The 16,538-nt window shown below is 37.1% G+C and overlaps 1 protein-coding gene across 1 annotated transcript; it reads left to right on the plus strand.

Moving 5' to 3' along the window:
- Positions 1-6,995: 6,995 nt before the first annotated feature.
- Positions 6,996-8,057, plus strand: LOC140231703 (uncharacterized). The gene has a single exon (XM_072311857.1). It carries the CDS (start codon positions 6,996-6,998, stop codon positions 8,055-8,057), a length of 1,062 nt encoding a protein of 353 aa, XP_072167958.1.
- Positions 8,058-16,538: the final 8,481 nt, after the last annotated feature.

Consider the following 16,538-nt stretch of genomic DNA (forward strand, 5'->3'; position numbering starts at 1 on the left):
GGCCCTCTCTCTGTCAACGGGCGAGCGAAGCGAGCCCAGCCGAGCGCGACAGCGCTGGCGCGCTCAGCTGGCCGGCTGTCTTCACCATACAGCGAGAGGGTCTTGACAAAGGGCTAGGTCAATGACTGAGGAGAAAAAATAATGTCAATGATTGAGGAGAAAAAATAACAACAACGAGAGGCCATGCGGTGTCTGGGTTCCGAAAGCATGCACTACTTTGACATTGTATGTGAACATTTTGAACAAGAAATTAATCAACCTGGGTGATAAATACTGAGAAACAGAAATAAACAAAGAACACAAATACTGCGAGTCGACGTGCTTTTCCACAATCTCGGGATGTTGTGATGTACTCTGAGTCTTATAGGCTCTCGTATGATATGATATCGAAAACTTACAAATCTAAATACACATAAAGAGTTTGATTGCAAAACGACTTAACTCCATTCTTGTCAATTTGAGATATTCATGATTAAACCTATGGAATATATATATATATATATATATATATATATATACATATATATATATATATATATATATATATATATATATAATGTATAAGAAAATATGGGATACTGGTAATCGTATGTCTTCAAGAACATTCCTTGATATGCAACAATTATTGGACAAATTTTAGTTTGCTCTATCTGATGATGGACTTTTATTTTGATATTTTTAGAACTGCAGTTTTGCGATAAAAATCTACACATGTACACTCTGATCCAACACATGATTCCTCATGTTTGTCTTATGCAGACCTTCCAAATTCACAATTGTTTGCATGATGTAAGTGGCTGCCAATTCCTCACGTCTAACGCACACTCGCTATCAACTAGTCATCAGACATCAACAAATTTCATAGACTTACTCTTTGAAGAGAATCGGGAGAAAAGTAAGCGATTCACTTTATAAATAAAAGTTATATACATTGATAGTAATTCTATGACCGAAATGTGTCCATAGCTTAAGTAACTGTTTTACAAAACGCATAATGTAATTGCTTAAAGTATCTTTAATATTCAAATTTATTGTCCTCTCTGCCGTTTTCGTTTCTTTCCCAGTTACAGTGCGTAGCCCTATATGGCGTATATTGTGTTTTTTTTTTTGTAGGCAAGCGTGGGTGTGACATGTTTACATGTATGAGGATGATGTTGAATAGTTTCATCTATATGAGCTCTATAATGTGGATACCTATTCATGAGCTCCGCTATATGGAAACATTCAGCTAGGGCGCTCTCATATGAAAATGTGGAGACCATTTCGTAATAAGTGTTCTTGTGGCGAAAATGAGTTTTATGAGCTCACTCACTGAGCCATTATATTTAGAAGTTTTTGTTGTACAAGCCTGACTAACGATTTATTGTTCGATGTTTTCTTAAAAGTAGCATTGGCCAGGGCAAATTATGTCCGTTTCATTTGTTGTGTGTGTGTGTGTGTGTGTGTCTGTGTGTTTTAATAACAATATCAAATTATAATGATAACATTAACTCTTATTGAAAATCACTTATGGCACTGAAAAATTTGTAGTTCCAAAAAATGGGGAAAAATATATCGTTGAAGGAGATGAAAATCAATATATATTTTTGTCACCTCTGAGAGGGAAACGCTATGTCAAGGTGGAGTTCATGATTGATTATTGAGCTTGATCTGATTATTTCTTTAAAGGCAAAATTTACCATTTGCAGATGAAACAAAACCCAACATGAGTGCTTTAAAATAGTTCTAAAATGTGAGTTAGGGATAGAAACAACGACTGTAAAAATTTGAATCCGTATAATCGATGTTAAATATTGTTAAATACACAAAATGTGAACAATAGTTGAATAAGAATGCTTCCAGACTAAACCCTATACAATTATGGTTTATTGAGAAAAATGCTGATATCTCCTCATATTTTAGGCTTTATAGCAAAAAATTTATATGGTAGGATGTTATGTGATACAACAGACCTACACATATGCATCAAATGTGATATCTTGAACATTTTTGAAATCACTGCTCCCAAAGGTAAACTGGACCTTTAAGGAGTCAACCTTGTATGCTAATGATATTGATAATGGAGGAACTAACCAGTATATACTTATCAAGTAGTTGCTAAATGTTGGCTGAATGCCCGTAAAGCATCGAAACTAAAAGTGAACACCCCTTCAATTTTGAAACCAAAATCCTTACAATGTTTATATTGTATACACATAAATCGTTGAAGCATCTCCAGTATGTGACAGAGCTGTACCAAAACACTTTCTTCGGACATGCATGTTTTCGAGTTCGAGGGTGGAAATAAAAGCTCGGGTCAAAATTCCTTCTGTCACGACTAACCCATGGATTTCACAAGAATACTGAATTCGTTGGATTCGTTCAGGAGCACTGATGATGAGCAGCGGACCTCTTTGCTGGAAAAAGGATTGCTCCCAGAGTACAGTGGGTGTTTTGCCCCGCCCTCTCAGAGTACTGCTGGAGAGAAACCGAGGAAACAGGTGCAAGCTGGTGGTCAGGCCACTCCCTTGGTGCTCTTCATTCCGTTGACTATCCTGGGGTTATGGTTTCCCGGGGGTTCATCTACCTGTGGATCTGGACAGAAGAACGGCAAACAATCGCGGTTCTCAACTAACGGTGACGGGGAAAATGACAACCATACCAAGAAAGAAAAGACGAAACATCCTGGTGAGAAAGACAAGTCATCTAATTTCATTTCCAAATTCTCATTAAAATGCTAAGAACAAGGTGAAAGCAATAGCATTACATTGGATTGCAATATACATTAAAAAAAAAAAGTAGAACACAATTAAATAGAGGAGTCAGCAGAGGCCATTGGCCTTTTCAACGGCTGGGCTCCCACTTGAGATTTTTATGGATTTCAATTTCAATTTCAATTTATTTGGCACAAAATAAATCAAAAGTACATTATGTACACAGTAAAAACAAAAACGATGTGTATAAACATACATGCACATATTTGGAAATTAATGCCGGGACCCCTTTGAAGCATCTGGTGCTTGTTGTTGGGGCCCAAAACAAAATTATACAAAATACAGTTGCTTAATAGCATATTGTTTTATGGATCTATGAGAAGAATAACAAAGTGTGGGTCAGAAATTGAGTGCCGTCAATGCCTTTGACACTGTGATTGGCAACCTTTCGAATATCAAAACTCTTATTCTGATTTCACGATGCATATCGTACTTCTTACTAAAACAATCGTATGTTCTATAATACCAAGAATAACGCATAGTCCTGTAGTTTGCATTAAAAAGTGCAAAATAACGAGAAAAAGAAAGACGCTCGCATGCATATAAAAAGGACAACACGCCCAGCTCAAGTAATGTGAACAATCAAAATGAAAATATTGCTATGTACATTTAATTATCTCTTTTCTAATAATAAGCAAATTGACTTCAGAGTCAATCGATTATCCCTCAGACTTTGTGTTATGGTACAAACACTATCTTTGTATTTGGTCCACCTGCATTATGGTTTACATAACCACAACGAGCTGCGTGGCTCAGTTCAAATGCCGTACTACATCATATTGTATAAAGCTTCCGTAAGTTACGTATATGAGTAAAATCACACGACCAAAAGAGTATACAAGCTGCGTTGATTCTAAAAAAAGAACAAAGAAAAAAAAAAAAACCCCCGGAAATGAATTGAGGAAGAAGTGGACTACTTTATGAGGAAGAAGCGGAGTACTTTAATGACTCGAAGAAGAAGCGAACTACTTTAATTAATTGAGGAAGAAGCGGAGGACTTTCATGTACGTTCAGACGAACAGATTGGGAAAGGTGCCATCCAATGTTTATTGCATGTTTGCACACACAAACACACAAATGGTATTCTGGTATTGGTCGCAACCACATAATTATAGGGTACCCTACAAATTTGAGTGAAGTCATAAACTTACAACTCTCACAAGAGTTTGTGCAGAAACATTAAAAAAGGAAATGATAATTTTGGTTGATAAACTATCAATGCTAACAATTTCCTCCTGTTATTTTGGATTATTTCAAGACAAAAATAATTGTACATGTATGCAAATCAAACTGCTATTTTTTTTTTATTTCACCCCTCCAAAAAAACAACCAAACAAACAATTTGCTTTACGTGTAGATCCATGTGAGACTGTGGGACCATACGTGTAATACTACAAAATTAATGTATAGATGTATAGTCGCTATACTTACATCATTATTTCGAGAAATCTTGTGAAGCGTTATCATTTTTTCCTATTTAAGGTCCGAAAAACTTCTATTCTTTGCTCAAAATTTGTTAATATTATATATGATCAGAGTCAGTTTGAACCTGATATATTGAAATACACTTAAAAAAAATGTGTCACACTAAATGAACGAGGTGACAGCGCTTACACCTCACAAAACTTTTAAAAGTTATCTCGTAAAGTCGGGAGACGACTTTCAAAATTTCATATCATGTAGCATACAAATCGACAGCTCCATGTATAGATAATTATGTGGAATTTATTACAGTCCTTGAGCAAAGAAACCAATACTGCGAAAAATCTTTAACAGATTACACTGAACAATGTTGATAACTTACATATTTCAGAAATGTAGCAGTGTCATTCCATTACAATACCGCTTGCTTAACCAGTTTACCTGTGTAGAATCTATGCATGCCTTCTTCCTTTGTTCTGCTTCCTTGAGCCCCAACTCATGCATTCTTATGGTGAGGCTGCCATGTCATCATCCTTGTTCATTGCAATTTGTTTTGATTTCATTCTTATTCCTTATCCCAATCATTATGAATTCTGAAACTCTGTAGGCCTACTCTTAATTGTATAGTTGTTCAAAAAGGTCTGAAAATCATCCTGAGGTCTTCTTTAAGACGTATGTTTTCTTGGCAGCCACAAGATCAACTTGTAGACAAAGTTGCTGAAAGAGTTTTGTCCAAACATCAAATAATGAGATCCGGAATAAAGATAAAAACAAAGAATAATTAAGGAAATAGATTTAATAACTTGGGATTTCCCCAGTGAACTTGGCGCTTCATCTCATGAACGCTCCGATGCCAAACACATATCAACCTTAATATTTCTTTTGTCATCGCAGACTTCCCCCAAAAATGTAAATCGAGCAAAACAAAACCGAGAACAAACCAGAGCAAATCAACTGTAACGCAGTCGACTGACATGCTTCCGCTAGTCATACGATCACTATATCTGCAATAGAAGCATCAACCTTCGTTTAAAATTTGATAAAATTCATTAATCTCGACCGCCGACCTGGAAATAGCATTAACGCTCTCTGCAGAAAGGAAATGTTTTCAAATTTATGTTTATCCATTAAATCGAATAACATTAGAATTGGACAAAAAGCTAGTGTCAGAAAATAACACTTAAGGGTGAACTTTTTGCGACCTGTGACTCATGTCATGTTCATGCAACTGACATAATTGCCAATTTATTTCAACCCTGCCCAAATATCATTGGACGGTCCTACCTGAAGTAAAGCCCCTGTTCCACTATGCCGTTCTCGCCACGATTTTGACAATTTTCTCAGATCGGGAAGGATCGGGTAAAACATGCGCCGATCTGGACACAGTACGATGTTAGAAGGCTACTTACGACTAACACGTGCTTGCTGCGCTCTTACTACGATGATCGGGAATGATACATTACAATCTCTGCCGTTGTAGTTACGCTTTGAACGATGTAACTATACGCTGCCAGTGCGATGTTGGCAATGTTATCCGGTCTATGCACGCTGTATTTACGCTCTGAACGATCTATACGATCTTATCAAGCTGTTCCCCCGCCCAAGTGCCCGATGTGCCCCGATGTGCTCCGATTCGACTGTCGATCCTCAGTCAGCCAAATTATTAGCATGCAAAACCAAAGAGATACATTGTGGACCTCGAAGAGGCTCCTCAACTCATGGTTCTTCTGCCGCAATTCATCATTAATCAAAGACGTGCTGATCTTTCCATTTTTATCCCTTGATGTCTTTGCTTTTATAGTCCGTCTTCTTCCTGTTGTAGATGATTTCACATTCTTAAAAATTCTGCCGTGTCCTCTTCTTCCTCCTCTGTTAGCATCACGTGCAGTCTCTCTTTCTTCGCCTTATGGGTAGCTGCTTCGCTTTCTTCTCTTCGTTGTCTTCATCTCTTCTTATTCTTCGAAAATTTGCGCTCCTTCTTTATATTCTACCTCGGCAGGTGCAGCGGCACCGTCCTCCTCCTCCTCAACAGTTTTGCCTGTAAATCTCTTTGATCTTCACCTGGCAGGCATTTTGGCCAGCTTACCCGCTGCGTTCCTTTTAGAGCGGCGAGAGCGGAAGCCATGAGTGAAGTCTGGGAAAGCGTAGGAAGAGCGTGGCAAAAGCGGAAACAGCGTAACTAAAGCGGGAACGGAGCGTATTGACAGCGTCGTAGGGACATGCCTTGATTCCATACAATAGTAGAGAACGTAGTGAGAGCGGCGCAGCAGCAGGACCACGTTGGTGTCTAGTCTACTTCCCGTTCTTGTGCCAATGTTACTAAGCTCAGAAAGACCTTGTTAAGCTCATTCCGCATTGTTTACACTGTCACCACGCTCTCCCCGCTTGCCTTACAATTTATCAATTTTGATCGGGAAGATCGGGAAGAAATTCATTTGAACAGGTTCGAAATTTCTTCCCGATCTGAACAAAATGCCCGCTCCAAACCCGCTCTCCAAACGCTGCTGCTATATACGATGCTTCCGATCCCTGTACGGTTTAGGCGCTCTTCTCCGATCGAGGTCCAAATCGGAACAGTGGAACGGGGGCTTAATGGCTTGAAATGCTTTTTATTTCGTAATAGCAATGACCTTTAACCTTGGTCCTTGACATTACATTACCATTTCTTGAATATCGAACACGTTGTCTTTTTCATCTCTACCGCGCTTACCAAAATTGTCAATTGCAGCATACAATAGCTATCTTGAATGTATAAAAAAGAATAATGAAACATATTGATGCCTTTGTTTCTTTTTACTGACAGGTCACTTATTCTGGAACATGGCGGCCTTTGCGTATCTGTTCATAACAGGCGGGATGTTGACTTATGACATGGTGGCATACTTCGTAGAATACTGGGGTATCACATCCGAAATTCTCCACTTTGTCTCATATCTAGCCTTCCTTGTTCAGGTCATGTGCATTCCCTATTGGTGTCTCTACGCGCGAGTCCAGTACTTCACCACCGACGACTACACCCGCCAAACTTACTCGTTGTACCAACCTTTCATCTCGCGAAGAGTTACTTGGCTTGCTGGATCTCGCACTGGCAGGAGGTACTTATCTTCCTTCCGTCTCGTTCTATTCATGAGCTTCCCCTTAGCTAACGCCATAATAAGACTGGTCTACGATTATGTCTATCGGTCTTGTCCAAGCTTGAGTGTCCATGAGGAAATTAGCCACTGGGCTGCGGTCATTGGGTATCTGATGTACGGAAGCTTTTGCTACATCGTGTACATTGAACGCGTTTCGTTTGAAAGCGAAGTCGAAGAACTTTCGCGCTTAGCACGCGAGAACGCGCGAACCCACGATATCGACGGCATGTGCAATATGCTCCGTCAATTCCACGAGCACTTCCAGATACTGCGCCGACAGATAAGCACATGGATGGCCCTAACGATGGTTGTTGCTACGTGGGGGCTCACTGCTCATCTTACCTGGAACTACTTAATATTCACAGATATCTACCAGAAGAGGGAAAAATACAGCAATGAAGCACTCTCCAACATTTACTTTCTTGATGTCCTTGTAAGCGCTCAGAAGATCATGTTCTGTGTGCTGCCCTATATGGCACTTGGGGGACTCAATCTGGAACACGTGTGGAGCACCCTCCGCGTCAATATTGCCAAGCATCGGGATCGGCAGAATATGGATTTCTGGGTATTTATCTACCAGCACATAACCGACATGCACTACGGATCTCGGCAAGGAATGCAACCCGCCCTTATCTTCACCGCCATTGGACTGTATCTTGGTCTGCACTTGAGCGACGCACAACACAAGAACTTTTGGGACGCTCCTAGCGAATGTAACGGGACGATTTGGGGGGAAATGACCCCGTGAACTAGGATAGAAGGAATTACAAAATGTATAGAAATCTATTTAGTATTATGCTCTCTTTTCTACGTACCGGTTCAATTATATCGAAATAGATAACTTAACAGTAGGCCTACGCATACATGAAATTTTTAACGAAGAGCATTATGTACTCCGATTTTGGGCTATATGAAAATGAAAGTGCTGCGTTACCTTAATATTCATCTCTTTGCAGAAATTACTCTTTCCCGATACGCAACATATCACTTAACTCGCTATGTGTACGAAGTATTTACAGACGAAAATAATCATGTATATCGGAAGGCGTGTGATATTAACAACCCGAAACTAGGTCTATGGAAGCTTGCTCAGACCTTTTGGTGCTCCCTTTTTGTTTAAGCAACGAATAAGAAGGGTTGTTATATTACTTTCGCTCTCACTTATACCCTGCAGGTACATTGTACATATCAAAAGTGCTATAATACAAAAATAACTGTAACACCCTCAACCAGAAGAGTAACCCATCGCTCGTTTTTCACAACACATGAATGTGTTAATTATTTCACCTTTTTTTTTGCTTTAACATGAATTCACTTAAAAAGGAAGATCGTTAAGGTTTGTATGCAGGTCAGAGGAAAATGTGAACGGTTTTTATATGTAACTAGACTTGGAATTTGTCAACACTGACAAATCAGGTGATCCGATCTACTTGGAAATCAATGATTTGAGTCCTGATCCCAATAGGCATGACCATAAATGTTTCATCTGCGTTTAGGAGACATTGGCCGTGTGATGTTTGGACTCTCATTTAGAACAGGGAGTCACATCTGTCATCTTTGGTACCGAATTCCGTATACACTAACGAAGATACAGAATGAAGTATATTTGACCTTTGACCACACTTTGCACACCCAAGATGGCATCTGAGCAAAAAGTGGTTATTTTTTTGAAATGATTCTTGTAACATGGTCTTTGCGTGTGCAAAATATGGGAAAGATAGGACATGTATTCACCAAGATACAGGATGAAACATTTATGACCTTTGACCCTAATTTACATACCCAAGATGGTGTCCGATCAAGTAGTTGTTATTTTATGAAATAATGTAAGCTAATGTACGTGACAAAAAATGGGGGTGGTAGGGGCTGTTTTTCTTGAGTTATTGCAAAAAAAAAAAAAAAATTGCAGAAAGAAAGAAATATCCAATACGTCGAAGATAAGCTTTAATTTCAACCAAGTTTTTTCACGTGATTCCGACATCGTATGAAAAAACGGAGGGCACATTCACGATAGCCCAAAGTCTCAGCTACAACATATTCAAATCTGGGAAAAATTCACAGAAGCATAAGTGAGCTACTGCTCGATAAAGATAGTCATGTCAATTTTCATTTCCAGAAAAAACTGCACTCCCATAGAGATAACACGTAAACTGGTCAAATTTGACAAGGTTACTTTCAATCCATTTTTACGAGGTGATGTTGTCATCCAATCAAAATTTTGTTATACACTTATGAAAGAACATTTAATAAGCTACAACATACTGAAATTTGGGTGAAAATTGGCAAAGGATAAGTGAGATACGCTCGAGTGAACTTGAAATTTAATGACGTCATTTTGAAAATTTACTTTTTTTATTTATTAAGAAATTTGATATCTTTTAATCATTTTTGCGGCTGCATCGCCAACCCATGAAATGATATGTACAATCCATCAGCTTTCAGAATATGTAAAGAAAATGGGGGGTCACCGTCCATCCTGACGAGTAAAATCGGATTTAAAATTGGCAGTTTTTTGGCATAGTTGCACTGTATATCACCATTGACGCGCGCGCGGAATTTCAACTTTGACGGGCCCGTATGACGTCATATTGAGTCAGATTGACTTGAAACTTGGTAGAATTATTCCTTGACATTTCAGACATCCGATCCGTGTGAAAAAACGGGAAATTTCTAGTGCATATGAGCTGTACCTGCGTATATGCGCGCGCGCGTACGCGTCCATCCAATTTTTTCAATTTTTCAAAAAATGCTCCAAATGGTCTGAAACGTGTGCAAAAAAAAATTTGAGCTCGATTGGAGCATGTAAATATTTCAACGCGCGCGTACGCGCACGTTTCAAAAGTAAATATGAATTTTGAGAATATGAATAGAATGCGCTTGACTTGAAATATGTGTGACGTAAATTTCATTGAAAAATTCCATTCCATTAATGAGATATGAATGAAAATGTGTTTTCATATAATGACGTCATAGTGACGTCACGGTTGACTGATCACAATGATTTTACTTGATCTGTCGTCTTTGGGACACGATACATATATGGTATAATTTTGACATTGATAGGCCGAGGACTTTCTGAGCTAATCTCTGCACAACTTTTGAGGAGAAAGAAGAAGAAAGAATCCGTACAGATACAGAAGGTGATCCGAGAGGATACTCGGATCACCTAATAAACGCAAACAAAGGGAAAGTGACCAGAGATGAATATAATTTATTAGTGACAAATGTGGCAAAGAAAATGGGATTCCTGACTTGCATAATGTAAATCAATTTGCACATGACATGGCATTGTGTGTAATCATCCGTGCGTGTATAAATTTATCATTTCCCAAATATCATCATGACAAACAAAATTTCGTCTGCTTGTTGGGTTGAGCAAATCAAGCTGAAACAACTAACAATGATGTGCACACTGAAGCCCCGTTTTACCCGAACCATTTAAACCAAAGACAGCGTTAATCCGGGCATTTTTTAAAATCTATTTTTTCCACTGCTTGTTAAAATGGTCCCCGCAAAATATTGCGCGGACGTTGTCGTGGCAAGTTTTGCCAAATCCTACAGTCATACATTGTACCATTATAGCAAACCATATTTTCAATGATACACAACACAACAAAATCACCTCTTTTGGTTACATTGTATCATCGCTTATTCTGACATCTTTACATGAATTTATTATTGTGTGGAGCCCACTAGAACTAAAGTGCCCCTTGGAACTGCTGTGCTGCAATAACGAACAGTGATATTGGAATCTATTACTGTTGAGAGGTTTGAAACCAGTGTGTCATGCGGTATGTCACATTTTGATGGTGTATATCCAAGTTATTCAAATTCATGAAATTCTTCCGTCGAAGTGTTTTTACGTCGATGTAGGGCAATTTGTCAATCAGTTGCAATAATATCCAAGTTGTTTTTCTTTACATCGTCAATTAGTTCGTTATGGCTCCTTTCGCACCCATCCACACACACACACACACACACACACACACACACACACACACACACACACATACACACACCTACACCCCCACACATACCATATACACACTCACCAGCACATAGTAATATACGGTACATAATATAGTAAAGACCTGTCACACAGTATCTTCATATCTTCCGTAGACGCACCCCGGTATAGCAAGTGCTGTTACTAACTATACTCTTAAAATGTTTTTTCTTTTGAAACTTCTCTTAACCCTTTGCATGATGCACTTATTACCTCTTCATAAGTTTGTGTGCAAATTCTGTGCACATTTGACTTATTGACACTAAAGGAGTTAAAGACTGTAACCTCCGTTCATTCATGGAAGCGTATCAATGACATGTCTAAGGGTTTAACACTGATACGAAGCCACAACATTATTTTGATGATTGCCATATTTTTAAACTAACTCATTTCGTATTTTTCTTTTCCTTTATAGACATGAGATAGGTACTCAAAAATCTTACTTGTACCGTCATACTCTATATTGCAGGATAGTATTTTTATTTCCTATTTTCACAGTATGTATTGAAGTATGTCCATGTTTGTGTGATTTTAAATTTGGTGTAGTATTGTATAAAAGTTCACCGAAAAGACAAAGTGCACTAAAGGAGCACGAGCAAGATTCAAAGTGCAATACAACGTTCGCTGAACCCTCACTCTTCTTCGTCTTCTTCTTCTTCATTTTACTTAAAGATTAGGAAGTAGTTCATGCATTTATTGTTATTTACAAGTTGTCATATGAGAAGAAAAATGTGACGTGGGAGTCATGCCAATTAAAAAAAAAACAACAACAACACACACTTGTAGTTTCAAGGAGCATAAACTATGCACTGAACTAATTTTGACAAATTTTGCATCTAAATTAATCTGAATGGCATAATTACCAGTTACCTTACTTTCTTATTGACAAATCGTCGATTCTGGGGGAAGTCATTAGTGTTGCGCCAAAAGAGAGATACAGACATCCCGAGTACGAGGCTCCTCTTAAAGTTAAAAAACAAACAAAAAGGGGAAAAAATTGAACATCCTGGGTAACGACTAACACAGCAGAGAGTTAGTTGTAGGGTTTCCATCAAAATCTGCTTGGAAAATTGTGTGGCAAATTATTTCGCAAGAGGTACACTGTACTTCCATCAAGCTATGCTTCACAAAATTATTGCTAGCGTGTCTGGTGTCTTTTGCCTTATGTTTCTTACAGAAAAGAATATTGACTATTCTAGGACATTCTGATAACCTGAAAATATGGCTAAGTCAGTATTCTAAGGTCCCAGTCATTACACTTCATTTCATTGATATTCATGAGTATCATATAGGAAACTACAGGGAATTCATCATGGTTACAATTTGCATTACAAGCCAGTTACTATTTCACGCTCTTGAGAAATATATTCACTCTATTATCCTGACTGTACTAAAAAAAAAAAAAAAAAAATATCGCGATTAAACACGCCCTGCATGATGAATAAGATTGTCTCGTGTCATATTGTGAGAGTAATGGTCTACATAGTGATTCAACTAATGAAAATAATATTGCAATTTCAATTAGTGCATTTTTCTCCTTCAAGTTCAGCATAGTTAGCGTAGACATTTTGAGAGTAAAAGTGTTGTATACAGCTGTACACTTTTGTATATGTATATATATATATATATATATATATATATATAAACATATATATATATGATATATATATATATATATATATATATGTACATATATATATATATATATATATATATATATATATATGTATATATATATATATATATATATATATATATATATGTGTGTGTGTGTGTGTGTGTGTATAACATATATATAGTTGTGACGAAATAAGAGAGCTGCAAGCGGACGTTGTTGTAGTTCACTTATTTATTGCCTTTTATTGCTACCAAGCTTTCAACCCTTTAACAGGTCTTCGTCAGGGCTTGGGATGTAAACATAATAAAAAGCAACCACTTTGCATACCCAAGGCAAAAACAAGCCAAAATTACTAAAATTAAATAGAAACATGACACATACACACACACACACACACATACACACACACATATATATATATATTATATATATATATTATATATATATAAATGTGTGTGTGTGTTGTGTGTATGTGTTCTCATAAACGGCTTCAATCGGCGATATTGTAATGTTTGACTCCAGGCAACTGGGGAATACATTTCACACTGGGCATATGCCCATTTAATGCCTGTTTGTTCAAATAAACAAGCGCCCTCTTTAGGTGAGGCCCTGGGGTACCTTAGAGGCATAAAATGCACCTGCCCCTTTGTGCCTTTTTACTGTTCTGCATATAGGGTCTGTATGTATACCTATAGGCAAAAAGAAAGTTTTCCCTCTATGCAAATGGAGAAATTCAAAATTTTTTACACATATCCTCGATTGCTGTGTATGCACCTATACACAACAAGACGCCAGATTTTTTACTTACTAACCTGAATTATAAGTACTTTTTTAATGGTTTTCAATTTTAATTAGTCAATTTATCATTAAAAATATAATCACTTTCAGAAATGAATACAGATTATGCCCGGTTACCTTGGGCAAACTATCATGTCCCTGGTTGAAGCCTCTTACGAGTGTATGTGTCTGTGTGTGTGCATGTGCGTGCATGGTCATGTACCTGACTGTGCACATGAAAGTATTTAGACTTCTGCACATCAAATAAAAAAATTACTGTACAGTGTTGTGGAATAAACACAATCTTTTCAAAAATCAAACTTATCACCACAATACACACACACACACACGCACACACACACACACAAATGACAGACACAGCATTTTTTTCATCTCGCAATTTCCTCTTTTCCTATGTACATGTATACATTCTTATTTTTATCTTTTGCCTCTACTTTCTAAACTGCCTTACTCTCAGCAAATCATGTATGTTACAAAGGACGATGTATTTCAAAACATGGCTAGCACACCAGGATCTTCTTCCTTCTACAGTTTGTACTATGTCTTCACAGTGTGGGTTTCGCTTTGAAGGAATTGGTCATCTAAAACCTGATGACACACACACATATAAATATCCACTTATATCATACCTGCCAACATTTCAAGATGAAATATCTTACTCGTGGATTGCAAAAATCTTATCTTATATGCAAACTGCAGTTAAAAATCTTACTTTCGGTCAAATCTTCAGAAAACACACATGAAAGGTATATCTAAATATTTTTTAAAAATCTGATTTCTCTGACAGAAAATCTGATTTTGCTATTTTTAACGTAAAAAATCTTACTGAATCTGATAAAATCTTACTAGTTGGTAAGTATGTTATATGCAGAGGAACATGAAACGGTCAAATACCAGCTACCACACAAACACACACACACACACACAAATGAAATATTCTCTATCCCATGATAAACTCCCAATACAGTACTCAGAAATTACAGTGACAAAAACTTTCATAAGGGAGTAAAAATAGAACTCTATTTCTTGTTTTAATTTAGAAAGGCATTCTATACAAAAATCAAAACTTGAAGAGGATACTTCACGACAGGAAAGAAATACAGAAACAAAATCTCTTGGTTACCACATGTGGTTACATACTTAGCCATAGTCTGTATTTATAATGGGAGAGAATGTTTCTGTGTAGGATGTAGAGATCTTATCATCTATATTGGGCATTGCATCACTGCAAGCACAAACACACACACACACAAATGAAAATATGTCCACACTCAGACTTACATTCATCATGACACTGTAATTACTTTCAGGAAAGGCAAGTATCTGAAAAAATAAATATCATTTAATGATTTCCATATAACAAAAAACATCACAACATTGACTTCGGTTTTTAACATCATACACATGAAAAAAAAAATAGATTTGATAAACCTAAATACATCATGGTAACAGGAAACAATCTCATTCCCTAGTTTTTAACATCATAAAAATAAGCAATGTAGCAAAAAAGCTGCTGAAAACTGTTCATCTAATAGTGGCGAGCCAATGGAGTAAAATGGAGTCCAAAGGAGCATGAGCTTTCAATCCAAGCAGAATCTTTGTCAGAGGCAAAATGACCTTTTGGCTCTGATGAAGAATTTGCTTCAATCGAAAGCTCAGGCCCCTTTTGACTCCATCATATAAAGAAAACAAATGTGATAGATTTGATACATTACATTGACAGGAAATAACCCCATTTCCTGGTCTACAAATACTAATACACACAAAACTGTTCTTTGACACGACTGATAATTTAAGAAGTGTGACATCACGCATCGGCAGTGTTGTGACCTTTGAATACTGTAAAATGAGGAAAGTTCATGTGCATATTAATTTGGCAAATTTGGCAAATTGAGCCAAGTTTTTTCTTTAAATCAAAATGCATGCTAAAGATCTTGTATACACTACATGCATTGAATGTTAAGAGGCAACTCGCAAAAATTTCATGCTGTGAATAAGGCCGTTGGCTCCCATTCGCGAAAATTTCATGCCGCAAAAATATCGTGTTTTACAGTAGTATGTCAGGAGAGGGGCAGCTACATATACCTTCAGCTCAGGTCAATTGCATAGGTGGTTGCTACTGATAGTATGTCATGAAAATAATTACGGAAAGCTCTAGAGTTCCACAATTTTCCTATCCATTCCATATCTAGTATAATGAAACTTCCATTGTTATTGTTCTTTATGCCACTTTTTCAAAGTTAATTCTTGAACACAGACTGGACTTTCCCTTTGATAAACCTCATAACGTCTTTCGGATAGACGTGATAAACAGTTGTTATGCATTATGTATAAGATTGTAAACGAAAACATGCCTTCACATATAAATGAATTATTCATGTACCGGTATAGACAATATTTGTATGGTTTGAGGAAGACAACCCTCCAGTTAGATGTACCCAAACCGACCACAAATTTTTCCACAATATGCAATTTTTCATATCGTGGTGCCCTAATGTGGAATAGTTTGCCAGGTGATGGTAAACAAAGTGCTTCTTTAGCTGCATTAAAAAGTGTAATAGATACGTTTTATGCAAAGGTAGGATTTTAAAGATAATTACTTGCAGTTTTATGATGTGTGTGTGTATTGAGTCTCATGTTTGAATGGTCCCACTTTAATTTTGTTTCATTTATCACATGTGTATATATATGCATATTTTTCTTCTTTTAATGCTTAAGTAATTTTATGGAATTATTTCAGCATAAATTGTAGTATTCTTTAATATGTCATTGATTTTACAGTGGATAATAATTGTATTTGTTTTTAT

Source organism: Diadema setosum, chromosome 8 (genome assembly GCF_964275005.1).
Source record: "Diadema setosum chromosome 8, eeDiaSeto1, whole genome shotgun sequence".
NCBI classification, from domain to species: Eukaryota; Metazoa; Echinodermata; class Echinoidea; order Diadematoida; family Diadematidae; genus Diadema; species Diadema setosum.